We start from the raw sequence: 16,532 nt of genomic DNA, 5'->3' as shown, positions 1-16,532 counted from the left end.
GTGTTTGTGTCGAGGTCATACAATTTGTATGCCTTTTTACCAAGAGGAAATCTTAAAAACACAAGGCATAGCCCTTAGTTTGAATTTATATCTTCCATGAGATAATGTGGAAGCATAAACAAGAGAGCCAAAAGACTTCATATGATCATATGATCATATGAAGGAGCCTTTTTATGTTAAAACCTTATAAGGGGTATTATTATTATTAAGAATTTTGGTAGGAAATTGATTGATTAAATGTGTTGTAGTTAACACACAATCACCCCAAATTGAACCGACATTTTAGATTGAAATGTAAGAGCTCTTGCGGTTTCAAGCAAATGTTTATGCTTTCTTTCAACAATGTTGTTTTGTGAGGGACAGCTACACAACTGCTCTGATGATTAATTCCTTTACTCAACAAATAAGCACTATGAATTAATCCAGACCCCAGTTCCAAAGCATTATCGTATATTTGGATGTGATGCATTTCACAGTAGTGCCAATCAGGTTGCTAACCATTTCAATAAAAGATTGAAGTATAGGAAAAACATTGTTTTTTGTTGAAAGCAAGTGTGTCCAAGTGGTCCTACTGAAATCATCCACTATGGTTAGAAAATATCTATAACCATTGTATGTAGGTGTGTGATACGGCCCCCAAACATCGATATGAATTAGCTAAAAAGGTTTACTAGTTTATGTGGAACTAGTAGAAAATAGCAGTTTATGTTGTCGTGCCTTAAAACAAATATCAAAATGCTCAATAGATTTTAAGGAACCATTAAAGGTAATTGTTTTAGTCTGATAGATGTGCCATAAGGAAGAGTGATAAATATAGGATTTTTTAAGAAAAGAAATGTTTGAAAACAGATTATGATCATGGAACATATGATCAATGGCACCAGTATCATAGATCCATTTACAATAAATTTTTGAAGAATTACAAGACATTATACCACTGAAAGATTCCTGATTGATGGTTGTGGCATGATTACCATCGAATGTGGTTGTGGCACCAGACTGAACTTTAGTCTGCTGTAATAGAATCATGAGATCATTGTATTGTTGCTGAGTTGTGGCTTGTGTTGTTCAGATTGATTCTTGTGTGTAAGTCCCGAATCTGGATCACTACATTATGATATCAACCAAACGAGTATTGGTGCGGAATACCAACACTCGGTGATTCAAGAACACGAATAAGAACAGGTAAATAACACACGTATATTATTGAATATGTCGGGTACTTAAGCACTTACAATACTTCAATTAAGACTTGGAATGAACAACCCTCTCTAGTTTCTGCTCACTTTCTAGATGGTGGCTCTCAATGTGTTCAACCAACATACCCTATACATGTTATCTATATATATAGGGAAACCAAAACACTAACCCAATCAAAGCCCAAAGCCCACCGAGAACACAAGTGTGTTCTCGGTTTACATAGCAACCCGAAGCCCAAGCCCAATACAAGTAGACTAAGTACATATATCACATACAACCAAAACCAATTAACTAGAACTAAGTACAAACCACCAAATATGGACCCAACAATCTCCCCCTTGGTTTGTAGCTTCGTTCTTGTTTATTTCACTTTAGACTAGCCTAACCAAAATCCATAAGGATTTCGGTATTGCACCAATGTAATTCTTCAACTCGTCTTCGTTTGCATCACTTTAGTCTTGATCATGTCGTGGCCTTTTGATATGCGTCAGTCTAATCAATTTATGACCCAACAATTTTTCCCTTAGACTGATGCTTTAAAGATCTTCAGAATTTTTACTAGAACATAATCAGCAACTTCAGTGATCAGCAACTTCAGCAGCTGCATCCAATAATCTATCATCTCCCCCTTTTTGACAGCATCATCCAATTTGAATCTCAGACACTTCATATGCTTCTGTTGCAAGAAATCAGTCTTGAAAGAACAATCAACTTTGATAGAAAGATCAACCAAAATATTTTTAAAAACAATTAAACAAAATAAGACAGACATATTTTTGTAATTTTATTTTTTCGGTTTTTTTTTTTAATTTCATGAAAAGAATTGAAATAAGATCATACCAGCTAAACAAACTATGACACAATAACCAATATCAAAACTTCAAAACGATTTCTTAACACATTTGTTTTGACAAGAGTAATCAAGAACTAAAGAATAAAATAAATGAAATAAAATAAAACCAAATAAAACAAATAAAACAAATTTAATCACCCAGTCTTCTTGTAACTTAGCAAAATTAGGGTTCAAATTTCAGTTTTTATAAAAACGCCGCCTTTTATGAAAAGATCCGAACATGGAATCATATCGTTTAAGAGGCTGTCACAAGGATTCATGTTCAGCGTTATTATGACATAAAGAGACAGGTTGATAGCAGGTATAACATACTTAGCATGATTTTCATTGCATCAGTGATATGATTAAGGTTCAGTTTGGCATAAAGCTTAGATGGACATCACTCATGGACCTGTGATGCCTCCTATCTCTTCTCAAAGCGTATTTGGCTTTCCCCAGATCTCCCCAATTTGACTCCAACCCCCTAGTGCTTGATCAAAAGATTTTTATAGATAAACAAACAATAATTTTTAAGCTTTAAGGTTGAACGTTGGACTTAGTGCCAGTAAACTGACAAGCCTTTCATTCGAGACATGACAGGACTTACTTGTGTGCCCCCATCTCTGTAGTTCTAGTTTGACCCTTTAATCTTTTGAAATACGATTTTTTTTTTATTTTTGCTTCACAATAATCCCTCTTTATATATATATATATATATATATATATATATATATATATATATATATTTCTCCCTTTTTTTCATCTTTTTCTTTCCTTTTTTCTAGAATAATTAAACATAATAGCACAATATTTTGATGATCAAGACACTAATGGGCTTGTGTATGACTGGGTAATTGCTTTTCTGCCTATCATTCGGAGAGATGTATATGGAGACATGCACCTGTTTTCAAAATGACTCTCCATATTAAGTTTAGCAAATTTAGTTTATATCACTTCAACTTTTACGCACCATGGAAAGCTACCATACAAATCAATGACTGTTCTAGAGCCTTTTAAGCTTAATAACTTCACCCGTTAGGCACACAAAAACAATTTACCTATCATTTTCCAAAGGTTGGATCAATTTTGATTTGAATATATTTTGAATCTTCTGAAAAGCTATTAACTAAATTAATATATCACTTCCCATAAAATTACAGAAGACACACATGTTAAGAACTCAGTCACCCCGGTCACTCTTCAGTTTTCAGGTAAATGGCTATCCCGTATGACCACTAGTGGTTAACAGGACCAAACACATATGAGAATACGTGTCCCTCCAACTTGGAATTACCGACATAATTTTAAGTGAAAGAATTCAAAACACGAAAACACATCACAATCGCCCCAGATGCTTTCAGTCTTTAGATAAATGGCTATCATGTGAATCTACAATTAGATCACCGGACCAAACATATTCAAGTATATGTTCTTCAAACTTGAGCAGCCGACATAATTTTAAGCGAGAGTGAAGTTTGAAAGACATAGATAAAATTTTTATTATGAAACGCACGCACACTCTTTTTGAATTTTTTTAATTTTCTCCCCCTAAATTTGTGCAAAAACTTTGACCGAAAGGAAAACTTTTAGGTACAAATTTAACCTCAAAAAGACTCAATCGTCGAAACGAAGTATTTAAAAAAATGTGATAGTCAGCCAACTGATGTACTATCATTTCTCATGTACGTCCAAGTCATTTTCTCATTTTTAAATAAAACAAATTAAAAAGACTATACTTGAAAGACTATACGTGAACATGTTTTTTTTTATAAAAATTTAGAATTTTAAAATCTTTTTGACTGATCAATCTTTCATACCAAAGTGATACCGTTACCTTTTATCTTCAAGACATCATCTTTCCATTTGTTAGAATCTCCCCTAGGAATAAGCTTATTTTGAGATTCTGTATCCTTGCGAGTTGAATGTCTGGAACAAACCTTTTAATATGCAATGTATTCCCAGATTTGTTCCTACACACTTAGAGAGCAGATTAAAAACGTCCTATCACCCTAAAATCCCGTCCAGGCAACAAATAATCCATTTCATGGTTTAAAGATTTATAAACAATGGATATTTGCCATGTCATGTGCCTGGAACAACCCATATAATAAACAAAGAGTTTGTGGTTGTTCCTGCACGCATAGCGGGATCAGTTGGACATAGGAACCCAAGTCATAAATGTCTTGGGGTTCCCTTGAGCATCAACATATGTGACCTCTTGCCAACTCATATCTTTCCCAACTTTAAAAGAATCATTTGTTATGACAGATTCTGGTTGCTGAGTTTTAAGTTTCCACGTATGTCTTGGTTTAGTGAAATTTGATGGAACAGACTTTGGAGTGGAGCAATTCGAATTCGAACTCTTAGAACTCTCAACATTCTTTGATTTCTGAAAATTTATTTTTCTTTTAACAGTTTCTAAATCATTTGAGTGTAAACCTGTCATATTAGCTTTGAATCCTTGAGTATTTGCGACCCGTTGTACAGATACTCGTGGTTTTCTAAAATAAGCATTTTGTTTAACCACTGGATTCGGTTGAAACTTGTTACCTTTCACCTGAGGGGCTTGTCTATTAACAACACGGTAGTGACACTCCTTTGCCAAATGCATGTCGTTCCCGCAGACGAAACATGCTTTCATCCTTCTTCTAATGTCAATGTAAGCACTAGCCTCATGTTGGAATTCCTTCTTATGAAAGGTTTTTCCATTCTTCTTGCCCTTTGGCACAACCTTCTGATTTTACTTGTAGTGTGGAACATATAGACGATGAACACAATTTCTGGCTATATGTCCTGGCGTGCCACAATGGTAACATGTTTGCCTCTTAACATAAATGGCACCCGATGATTTATCAAAACATGGAGATGCGTAGGATCTATGAGGACGAGACCGTCCTTGTTGAGCTGATTTCTTACGTGCCTTCCCTTTCTTGCCACAACTCTGTGTATTATTATTAGTAAAATCTTGAGTTGTGGTGTCATCTGAGTTTGATGACACGTTTGAATGAGATTCATTTTCACTAGCCTGAACCCCTTTACTATCAGAAGCAACATCATTTGCTATATCTGCACATGAAGTAGAAGCATCAAAATTGTTCACACATTTAAAAGCAGGCTTGATTTCCTCTAGGGATCCAGATCCAACAGTTTCAGATTGAACCTGTTTACCATACTTCATGTCTTTTATCTTTTCCTCCTGTTCTTTGGTAACAGGGGTAGGGACATAATTTTGGTTGTAAGGTGGGGGAATTTGACTATATCCTATTCCCTCACCTTCATTTTCCTTCCACCACAATTGGTTTTCAATCATTGAGTTAACTACTTTACTGGAACCCTCGAATTTTTTAAAATCAAGTTCAGCCTTTTCAAACTTACTAGTTAGATTTAAGATTTCTAACTTGGAAGCTTCCAGTTTAGTAATTAACTCAGCAATTTCTTGTTTGGCATCACGATGGTGACAGCTCTTTATGCTAAAATCAGACTTAAGTTTCTTAATATCCTTGTTAAGAGATTCAATTTTGTCTAAAAATCCCTTTTCATTTTTCTTAAGTTTGAAACTCTCTGATTTTATTCTTTCCATATCTCTACTTAGACTGTCATTATGAAGTTTATACATTTCTATTTTCTCACCACAATTTAAGGAACATGATTTGAAAACGAGTTGGAACATGATTTTCTCACCACAATTTAACTGATTTTCCCGCCAAAATTGCTTGAAAAAATATGATCGCCAAAATTCTCAAGAAGAATGTCCCAGTCAAGAGAAGTGTCTAGGAAAAATTTCGTTGAAGAAAAAATTTTCGAATTTCCCGCCAAAATTTCGACGAAAATCACCCGAAAAAAATTGTTTTCGCCAAAATTTTCAAAAATGAGTTTTTACTTATTTGGAGTATTCTGGAAAAATTTCGTTCAAGAAAATTTTTCCCGCCAAAATACTTTTTTTTTTAACCTTTGGCCGAGAACTCCTTTGACCGAATACTCAGGATTTTGACCGAGATTTCAAACATTTGACCGAGAACTAGTTGTGTTGACCGAGAACTAGAACAGTTGACCGAGATCTCAAACAGTTGACCGAGAACAAAGAATTTTAACCAATTCTTGACTGAGACCTAATAGGTTTGACCGAAAACCAATGAATTTGACCGAAAACTGTGCTGACCGAGAACTGATCTTGACCGAACACAAGTGTTGACCGATATCTTTGAGTTTAAGCAAGTTTTGACAAAAAACTAAGTGTAGCCGAAAACCAAAATCAGCAGAGAACCAATCTTAGCCAAGAGCTGATCTTTGACCGAAATCCTTAATCCTTCCAGATTTTGGCTGCTACAAACTTCCGAGAATTAAGGAATTTGATTTGTTTCCAAATCAAATCCAATCTAGAATCTAAAATAAACTTCCTCTTCTCCGATTACAACTCCGATTACAAACTCGCCGGAAAACCAAACACAGCCACCAAAAATTAAGATCTTGAATCCGTTGATATCACAATAACGAGCCTGAATTCGTCCAAGGCTCTGATACCAATTGTAAGTCCCGAATCTGGATCACTACAATATGATATCAACCAAACGAGTATTGGTGCGGAATACCAACACTCGGTGATTCAAGAACACAAATAAGAACAGGTAAATAACACACGATTTGCTTCAAAACACACGTATATTATTGAATACGTCGGGTGCTTAAGCACTTACAATACTTCAACTAAGACTTGGAATGAACAACCCTCTCTAGTTTCTGCTCACTTTCTAGATGGTGGCTCTCAATGTGTTCAATCAACATAAACCCAATACATGTTATCTATATATAGGGAAACCAAAACACTAACCCAATCAAAGCCCAAAGCCCACCGAGAACACAAGTGTGTTCTCGGTTTACTTTGCAACCCGAAGCCCAAGCCCAATACAAGTAGACTAAGTACATATATCACATACAACCAAAACCAATTAACTAGAACTAAGTACAAAATGGATCCAACAATCTCCCCCTTGGTTTGTAGCTTCGTTCTTATTTATTTCACTTTAGACTAGCCTAACCGAAATCCATAGGGATTTCGGTATTGCACCAATGTAATTCTTCAACTCGTCTTTGTTTGCATCACTTTAGTCTTGATCATGTCGCGGCTTTTTGATATGCGTTAGTCTAACCAATTTATGACCCAACATTGTGACCACTTTTCCCTTGATCTTCAGCAGGATTAGCAAACTTATTTCCTTTGGAGAATTTGAAATCCTCGGGAAAACTAATCAGCTTATAGCACTTGTTGACCGAATGCCCATTCTTTTTGCAATGATTGCACACCAAGGTTCTTCTATTCTCTCATGCTGCCCCACTGGTGGGACCTCCACTACTCGCATTCATAGATGTATAAAAAGCAATGACATCATTATGAATCTCCTTCTGCTTCTCATCTTGTATGAGGATACCATAAGCACGGTTGATAGAAGGAAGAGGTTGCATCATCAAATTTTTGCTTTTGAGCCTGTCATAGCTAGGATTAAGACCAACAAGAAATTGAATTAACCTCTAATCTTCTTCTCTCTTGACAAACAATTGTGCAGCTCCACATTTACAGGTTGGAACGGTATTTATAGCATTCAGCTAATTCCAATTTGATTTCATCTTGGTAAAGTATGTAGCAATATCACTGCTACCATGAGTGATTTGGCAAATGTTATTTTGTAATTAATTAAACTTAGCACCATTTACCTGACAATATCAAGTGTTAAACTCATTCCAAAGAACATGAGAAAATTTAGCATACAAGACACTATCACTGATATCACGAATGAGGGTGTTGAAAATCCATGATATCACCATATCATTGCAACGCTGCCAAATTGCAAGTTGTAGCTCATTAACCGGAACAATTAAAGTATTGTTAATGAAACCGAGCTTGTTTTTAGCAGACAAAGCATTCATGATTGCTCTCTTCCATGAACCGAAGCCAGTACCATTGAAAAGTTTCGAAACAATGATCATACCAGGATTATCCGAATGATGAAGGTAAAGTGGTTTCGAAGAATCGATGGACATATTCGGAAGAACAGAACTATTGAGTCTACCAATGAACACAACAGGACGAAATAAATGCACGAGAGGAAAAGGCGTATAAGAACAACTAAGGCGCTGAGCTTTGCAAAAACAGTTATACGAAGTATAAGTTCCCAGCGTATAAGTGAGATAATTGTATATATTTTATATGGAGTATATGAGAGTATAAGATATATGGAGTATATCTTTTACGAAGTATATGATATACGGAGAAAGAGATATATAGAGAAGTTATATGGGGTGTAAGTTATGCGCCATATAAGATGATCATGAACATTTTTGCAAATTTTCTGTGTAAAAATGAAGGTGAAATGAAATGACACTTTGGGAAACTGTTGAACGCTAAGAACATGACATGTTGTGAACTTTGACAAGATTTGAACGGTTAAATATTCTAAAAAGATCAAGGAAAAATCAATTCCTAGACAAACACAAAAAGATCAAATAAAAGGATCAAAAAAACAAAAACAAACATCAGACGAAAACAGTAGACGAAGAGAGAAAACCGGCGAATCGAGAGAAACTGGTTGAAACAAGGAGCGGAAGAGAGAAAAATAGCGAATTGAGAGAAACCAGTTGAAACGAAGAACATGATTAACAACTCTGCTCTGATACCATGTAATCGTTGAAGAACGATGACACATAAAGAAAAGAAGCAGGGAAATAAAATTTTATTTCATCAGAATGAAAAGTTACAATTACAAGAAACAAGAAAACAATATATATATATAAGCAAACATATGTGGCGCATATGTTATACGGCATATAACATATGCGACACGACACATATGTTATACGCTCACATATAGCTTGTTAAAAGTTACTAGTTGGGATTCTCAATTACATTACTAATATTCAAATTGTCATATAGTTTTATTAATTGAAGAAACTAGAAGTACAAAACTTATAGATTAGTAGTTATGTAAAAAGTAGAAAAGAAAACTGTTGAACAAAACTCAATTACATTACTAATATTAAAATCATGACTACCCTATCCCATCGACTGACTAGTGATTACTACAACAATGCCTGTAGTTATAAATTTGATAAAGGATTATTATGCATGTTTTGTATGGTTGGGTCATGTATCACTATCACATACTCTATACGCCGCAAAATTTTTAAAACCTATGTCAGGTCTAATATCTACATACTAGTCTCATTTTCAACATCAAATGTTTTCAGGTCTAACTATTATGACTAGGTTTATCAACAACCTCTTATGAGGTTGTTACACTATTTGATAACTAAAAAAAATAAATTAAACCCAACTGATCCAACGACCTGGCCGAGCTCACAACCCAAGCCATGGCCTTCAATCATTTAAATATTATTTTCCTTCTTATTTTTTTCTTTTACACAATTTCTTTTCTGTACAATTTGATTTTTTGTTAATAATAATATATATTATTTAATTTATTTTAAATTTTTAAAAACACATTTTTTGTTTAATTTATTTTTATGAGCATTTCGATATAAAATTTATTAAAACGGAGCATTTTTAAAAACATGTATTTTTTTATATTATAATATGTAAATTATGTATGTGCAATATTATCTATTGTATGTTTTATCTTTAGTTTATTTTTAATTAGCGTGTAAGATGTTTAATTATCAAATTATGTATGTGTAAGATATTTGATTTTTCAACTTATGTGTTTTATGTATGTGTAGGATAAATATAATATGATATTATCTACTCATTCTAACATATATTCATGGACATGTGACTAATACATAGAGTACTAGTCATGCGACTAGTACATGGAGTATTAGTCTTGAGACTAAAGGTGCACAAAAATCCTGTTCCCGAAACCGGACAAAAAAAAATACCCGGGACCGGTTTATTTATACCCGAATATTCTATACCTGAAACCGGAACCGGCCCTACCCATAAGGTATGGATAGGGTATGCTTTCTGAGCTCAATACCCGTACCCGGAACCGTACACGATTTATACCCGTAAATACATAAAACCGGCCATACCTCGTACCCATACCCGGTTATACCCGATACCCGATAACATTTTTCTAATATCCAAAATAATACATGAGTTTTTATAGTATATTTTTATGTTTACTTCACAACTTTTATGTTTAAGTTTTTTTAAAATGCATATTATTAATTGGTAAATAATTTGTTGGATTTGTGGTTTTTGTAAATTGTAATATAGTTTAATTATTTTTATAAATCACAAAGCAAATTTAAATTTTAAACAAGTTTAAAAATGAATAAATAATTTACAAATTCAAAACTGGGTATTAATACCTAGTCGTACACGGTTTCAATACCCGAACCCGATTATACCCTACCCGGGTAGATAGGGTTGAGTTTTTCTCATCAATACCCTACCTAAACCCTACCCGATTTCTCTCAATACCTGATTTTCCGATACCCGATTATACCGGAAACCGGTTTTATACCCGAACCCGGGTATTAGAAAAACCCGATTTGTGCACCTCTACATGAGACTAGTTATGGAGTATTAGTCTTGATAGATTTTTTAAATTTTAAAAGATTTTATATAATAAATTAAAACATAATTAATATATATGCATTATGTATTAAAATAATTGGCTTTACTTGGGTTGCAAATAAAAGTGAAAAATTGGGTTAGGTTGGGTTATGAATATGAAAGATAGAGATATTAGTTTTTTATTAAAAAGTTGGGTTGGATTGGGTGGTTGATAACTTAGTCTAAGACACTTTCAAATGACCCACTTCAGTGAAACATGTTTGCAAACACAGTTGCTTTGTTAAAGTTGAAGAATGCTCAGTTGTCGAATGGCTTTATATACACATTACCACATCGGATTATATACATAAAATCTGATGCCATCAACAACCAGAACAAAACACACCTCAACAAAAATCAGAAAAAAAAAAAAGTTTTTCCTCCGCCACCATATTCAAACATTTTCATCTTGTGGAGCCGTAGCTGCTGGTGCGGTTGCTTGCGCCAGCCCCAAAGAAGCCGCCGTCAAGTGTAGCCCTCTTCTTTCTCCTGCTTGCAACACAAATGCAATTTGCGCTGCCGCCAACGCCTCCTGCACACTCGGTTTTTACCAAAGTTTTTATACAAAAATAAAATATAATAATAAACAAATGAATCTTTATACAATCTTTTACAAAAGGTAAATAAAAAAGATTGATTTTGGTGTCAACATATGAAAATTTTCTAGGGTAGACGGACCTGTCTCTGCCTTCGACGCTGCAAAATGCTGACGGCCCAAACCATTATGTAACAGGGAAAAAGAAATCCAGCTATCCGAAGCAAGAAAAGCTGTCAAAATAAAATAAATTAAAAAAAAAGCCTTTTTAACGTGTGAAGCATGCAACGTCCCTGTATAATTACACACAACGTGTTTATAGTTACACAGCATAGATATATACTAGTGCGTACTTATGTATATAATTATGCATAAATATATAAATATTCAAATATAGCCCTACGTACTGCATCAACGTTTTTTATGCTTGATTTTATAATATAATCCAAAAAAAATGAAGTAACAGAAGTTATTTCTGTTTTGACAAAATGACAACTATTCCTTTTTTTGCACTTCCTGTAACACGCATTTAATTACGAAATTGCAACTTCTCAAGGTTAAGTGTTAATACTCCGTTTCCTAAAATTGCAGCATTTCTCTTTCTAGTAAGATTTCAATTTCAATCCTAGCTTGTCCAGTTTAACAAGAAATCCAAACAGTGTTTTAGATCTTTGACCAAGTCAAGCATTTTAGCTAAAACATGAGTCTAGTTACATAATCATGTGTCCCACTTACAGTTAAGAACTTAGACGCATCCTCATCTCCGTCTCCTCTAGTATCGGGTACATATGATGCTTGTCGTAACAGCAGAAGAGCCATCAACTGTTAATACACTAAAACCAGTTATATACCAAATCATTAAAGACTGATTTATTTATTATTACAGGAATATGTGATTTTGAGGGCGTACAATCAAAACAGCTGAACGGAAAAAGGCGGCTCCACTGGCGTTTGCTGCATTATAAGCACCGTACACAGCTTCCAAATATTGACGGTCAGCTGCTGACATTTGCCATCCTCCCCTAAAGAAAACAGACATATATTCAAACGATGTAAACAACAACTAAGTAAATAAGAATCTAAGTACATTGTATTTGAACACGTTCATGTTTTGAACCAAGGGGTGTAAACGAGACGAGCCTAACTCAAGCTCAACTAGGCTCGAGGTAAGGCTCGATTAAGCTAGAGTTTATCTATTAAATGAACAAATATGAGCAAAACTTTTTGTTCATGTAGTTAAATGAACGGAAAAGAAAACACGTCTCGTTCGTTCAATTATGTTCATTTACGTTTGTTAGTTTACGTTTGTTTAAGTTCCTTAGTTTTTATTTCATTTAATTTTTTTCAGACCAGTTACAAGTTAGTCTAATTTAATGAGTTATGCTCGTTTATGTTCGTTCATCTATGTTTAGTTATGTTTGTTTTTGACCTTCGTAAACCGTTCGTTTATACTATTAACGAACGAACATGTTCATTTTCTTAACGACTCATCCGTTTACCTGATTGTGGTCGATTGTTTGTTTGGTTCGTTTACAAGCCTACTCGATCTTGGCTCGTCTAATTTACGAGAGCTTGAGCTCGACTAGGACGTGGTTCAATTATTATTTGTTAATTAGTCAAGATACATTTATATTTATATTTATATTTATATGCAATTAGGCATATTTAATGTATAACTTTTATATATAACATAATACATATTATTTAGCTTTTTTTTTTAAATAATACTTTTATACATAATAGCAATTACTATATCAATATAGGTATAATATATTATATAAATATTCTATAAGTAATAGGCTTGCAGGCCAGCTCGAGCTTGATAAATGAAGCTTGAGTTCAAGCATGGGTTTGTTTATTACGCGAGTTTATGTTTTATGTTTAGGCCCAAACTCCTTAAAGCTTGGCCCGATTTGAGCTTTTAGTCAGCCAATCATGATTAATGCCTGAGCGGTTAAGCTCGTTTAGTAGTAAAGAGATAAAATAATTTGGGTTGAAACATATCATTTTTTAGTTATGAGGCGAAACGGGCCAAGCCCTATTGACCAGCTAACACTCCTCCTTTACCCGTTTTCTATGTGAATATGGTTATTACTCATTAGGGTTACAAAAACAATATTATTACAAATAGTAATATAAATTTTTTATTCAAATAATTTAAGAGGTTAAAGAAAATATACCCAATGTCTATGGTGGTGTCTTCCAAGCACGGTCGGGGAGAAGGAGCAACATAGCCCGGTTGGTAAGGCTGCATGGCATAGCAATTAACATATCACCAAGAATCCATAAATAATAAACTGGAGCAAATAGATACATAAAGTAGGATGCTTTTGAGTTATTTCTTGTTCAAATAACCCTCAAATGGTGGTGTTATCATTTAAAATATCAAACAATGATTCTTTAGAAAAATTCGACAGATTTTATACGTTGGTGTGCAGGGGCATTATCGTCTTTTCCGTTTGTGTAGTTTCTTGGTGCTTTGTTTTATTGGTCATAGTGTACCTATTTGAATATATTCTTTGAAGATATACAAAAAAATGCATCCATCATGACCTATTCAAAGGGCCAATAACAAGCTCTAACAAACTATATAAAGAAAAAAAGACAACAATGCCCCTGCACGCTCACACATAAAATTTGCCTGATAAATAAGAATGACGGTTTCAAACATTTGATCATATATTATACCTGATGGCATATCTCACATGTTATGTCTCCCTTTTCGTTGCACCAATGTTGAACACACTTCCTGTGAGCATACTGCACAACCAACAAAATTATAAACCGAAATAACCGACCCACAACCGACAAAAGCGACACCTACTAAACACCTTAACACTGCCATTGCAAGCACAGGGTGTCTCCAAATCATCAACGGAATCTTCCTCCTGACAAATCCGACACTCTGCAGTTAACAAAGGCCCTTCCTCATCATCCATTAAAACAGGTTCTGCAACAGAAGATGAGGGGCCCACCATCTATCTACAAAAAATTTAAAATTACACCATAAAAATTTAAATACAAAAGGAAAACCTCAATTCCTATCACCATTAGGGCAGGGCAAATTACACCATATGTTTAAAATTTTTAATCACGTGAAAAGTATAATCAAACAAAAATTTACGTAAAACTGATTACATGTATGAAGTAATCACAATTGAACCTATGGACAACTGATGTGGGGTTTATAAGCCAAATTGGCTCCCTCGCTTATCAGACTTGTCTTTTGTGTTGAGATCTTCTGTTTGGTTTGTAACTACCTAGAAAAAAACTTATGGTGCTTTTCTTAAAATTTGTTTTCTATATATAATTAAAAATATAAAATATAAACCTTATTATGATTGGATATTGATCATCTTATTAAAATTGGACCCAAACAAGATATTCTTTGTTTTTTAATCTATAATCCATTTAATCAAGTTTAAGTTATTGACACAAACTAAAATTAAAAACTAAAACAAAAGAAATAAAAAAAAAGAAAAGGAAAAGAAACAATGGCCGATCATAATCCCTTGTGGCCTCATCGATCCTCCTTCCTTCTTTGCAGTCACCACCCACTGCCCTCTGGAACACGACAAGACAAGCTGACCACCACCACCACTGAAAAGAAAAGTGACCACCACTTCCATGGACCACCAGGTGCCACCGTTGACTAAGCCAGCCACCAGGGTGCCACCGTTCTTGTAACAGCCGTATATTGTTGTTTTAAAAAACCATTTTATATATATCATTACTCGTTAGACGTGATGATATTTAAATTATCAGGACCGGCCATGCGTAACCAACACCTAACGCGTTAACCAGAACGATATGCATTGCCAGTTCCAGACGCATTAACCGGCACCGGACGCATTGCCAACCAAACACATTGAAAAATGGAATTGAATCCAGTACCAACAAATTCTACGAACCAAACACATAAAAAACGGAAATACAAATTGAAAAAAGAATTAAATTAACATGAACAAAACATCCATCATGAGCATAATTCATAGATCCTTAAAAGCATAGTAAATGATTAAACCAACTGAAGAGGTAGGTCCCAGCAGAGCCCAGTTGGACCCGCAGGACTCACCTTGAAGAGAGACGTCTGCGCAGAAACCAACTGGATCCGCAGGACCCACCATGCTCAGAGACGTGACGTCCTTACGCGCAGTACGCAAGCTGTTCCCGCAGGAAATGCCTCCCAATGGCGTACTCCGCCTGTTCCCGCAGCTGCGGATACAAGCCATCAGGGAAGGCCACCCGCGCAGCAAGGCTACACGCACAAGGCACTTAGCTCTCAAAATAATTCAGTAGTCACCTGAAGGAATGAGCAAAAGCCGGGAACAATCCCGCACAAAGGCGGGAGGGGGAATACTCCCGCCCAAATGAGCCAGTCCGTACGATACTGGAGGATCTTTTGTACTGTACCCGACGAGGTATGGGCAAAAGATCTGATCAGAGATACGACAGCTCATTGACAACAGTATGGCGAGCAGCATGCTCTTGTACTGTATGTCACTATTAGCCGCTGCCTACTCACCAACTCCTGTCATACCACGTGCATAGCCTGCAGTTGGTGGAAAAGGAATAGTACACAGCAGGCCTAGTCACTGTCAGCCGCTGCCTACCCACCAACTACCAGCATGGCACGTGTGTAGGCCACAGTTGGTAGAACAGGAATACTATTCAGCCGGCTATACCCTCTTGGAAACCTACCTTCGGCTATAAATACCCCAAATGGTATGATCATCTCATCTTATCTTGTATCTTACATCTTATACCTGATATCTGCTCTAGCAATCTCTTAATATACACTTATATTCAAGAGCAATCTAGTCTGATTCTCACGCCGGAGGGTGGTCACAAGGAGGTACCCCCCCCTTCTCAGTGACGAGCTCACGGTGTCTGTTTTGCAGGTTATCAGAAGAACCATCTTTGCCGGATCTAACCCCTCGTGGGAAACATCTATTTAACCCCCAGATTATCCGTAATCTGCCCGGGGTTCATTAGTGTTTCTTCATTGGCGCCATCCGTGCATAAAAGCTAGAACTTCATTTCTTTTCAGTTTTTTCAAACTTCTGGAAAGATGGTTAAAGAAACTCCGGTAACCACAACCCCAGCTACTGGGGGGAATACCGGCGACTACACAGTTTTTACGAACACTGCCCCGGTTACCCAAGCCGGGGCAAGTGCAGTAAATTTTACGAACACTACCCCAGTTACCCAAGCTGGGGCAAGTGCAGTAAATAATCGCCCACTGGGATTCACCGATACCCAGTTAGAGAGACAACGAACGAGGCTCCCCCGCCAAACACTCGATGAAGTTAAAGCGTGGGCGGAAGCACGTCAAAAAGAATTCCAAGCTGAGTTGGATGAACGCTTACGTTCACTCCAACAGCCTGAGGAATTCG

General features: G+C 35.6%; 1 protein-coding gene across 1 annotated transcript; it reads right to left on the bottom strand.

Moving 5' to 3' along the window:
- Positions 1 to 10,916: 10,916 nt before the first annotated feature.
- Positions 10,917 to 12,333, bottom strand: LOC143590414 (uncharacterized). Its single transcript, XM_077070904.1, has 4 exons — positions 12,047 to 12,333; positions 11,872 to 11,958; positions 11,280 to 11,369; positions 10,917 to 11,133 (listed from the first exon to the last, which is right to left on the bottom strand). Exons 1-4 carry the CDS (start codon positions 12,173 to 12,175, stop codon positions 10,996 to 10,998), a joined length of 444 nt encoding a protein of 147 aa, XP_076927019.1. The 5' UTR covers positions 12,176 to 12,333; the 3' UTR covers positions 10,917 to 10,995.
- Positions 12,334 to 16,532: the final 4,199 nt, after the last annotated feature.

This window comes from Bidens hawaiensis, unplaced genomic scaffold, assembly GCF_021521415.1.
Source record: "Bidens hawaiensis isolate Kalapana, Puna unplaced genomic scaffold, B.hawaiensis_p1.1 tig00038547_1, whole genome shotgun sequence".
NCBI classification, from domain to species: domain Eukaryota; kingdom Viridiplantae; phylum Streptophyta; class Magnoliopsida; order Asterales; family Asteraceae; genus Bidens; species Bidens hawaiensis.
The sequence above is the reverse complement of the archived record's forward strand: the minus strand, read 5'-3'. Positions and strand labels throughout refer to the sequence as shown.

Excerpts from the sequence above, each read along its gene's own strand:
- LOC143590414 (XM_077070904.1), bottom strand. The coding sequence starts at position 12,175 with ATGTCTGTTTTCTTTAGGGGAGGATGGCAAATGTCAGCAGCTGACCGT. Across the intron at positions 11,959-12,046 it reads TCCGTTCAGCTGTTTTGATT|TTGATGGCTCTTCTGCTGTT; the intron begins GTACGCCCTCAA and ends GTGTATTAACAG. Across the intron at positions 11,370-11,871 it reads ATGCGTCTAAGTTCTTAACT|CTTTTCTTGCTTCGGATAGC; the intron begins GTAAGTGGGACA and ends TTATTTTGACAG.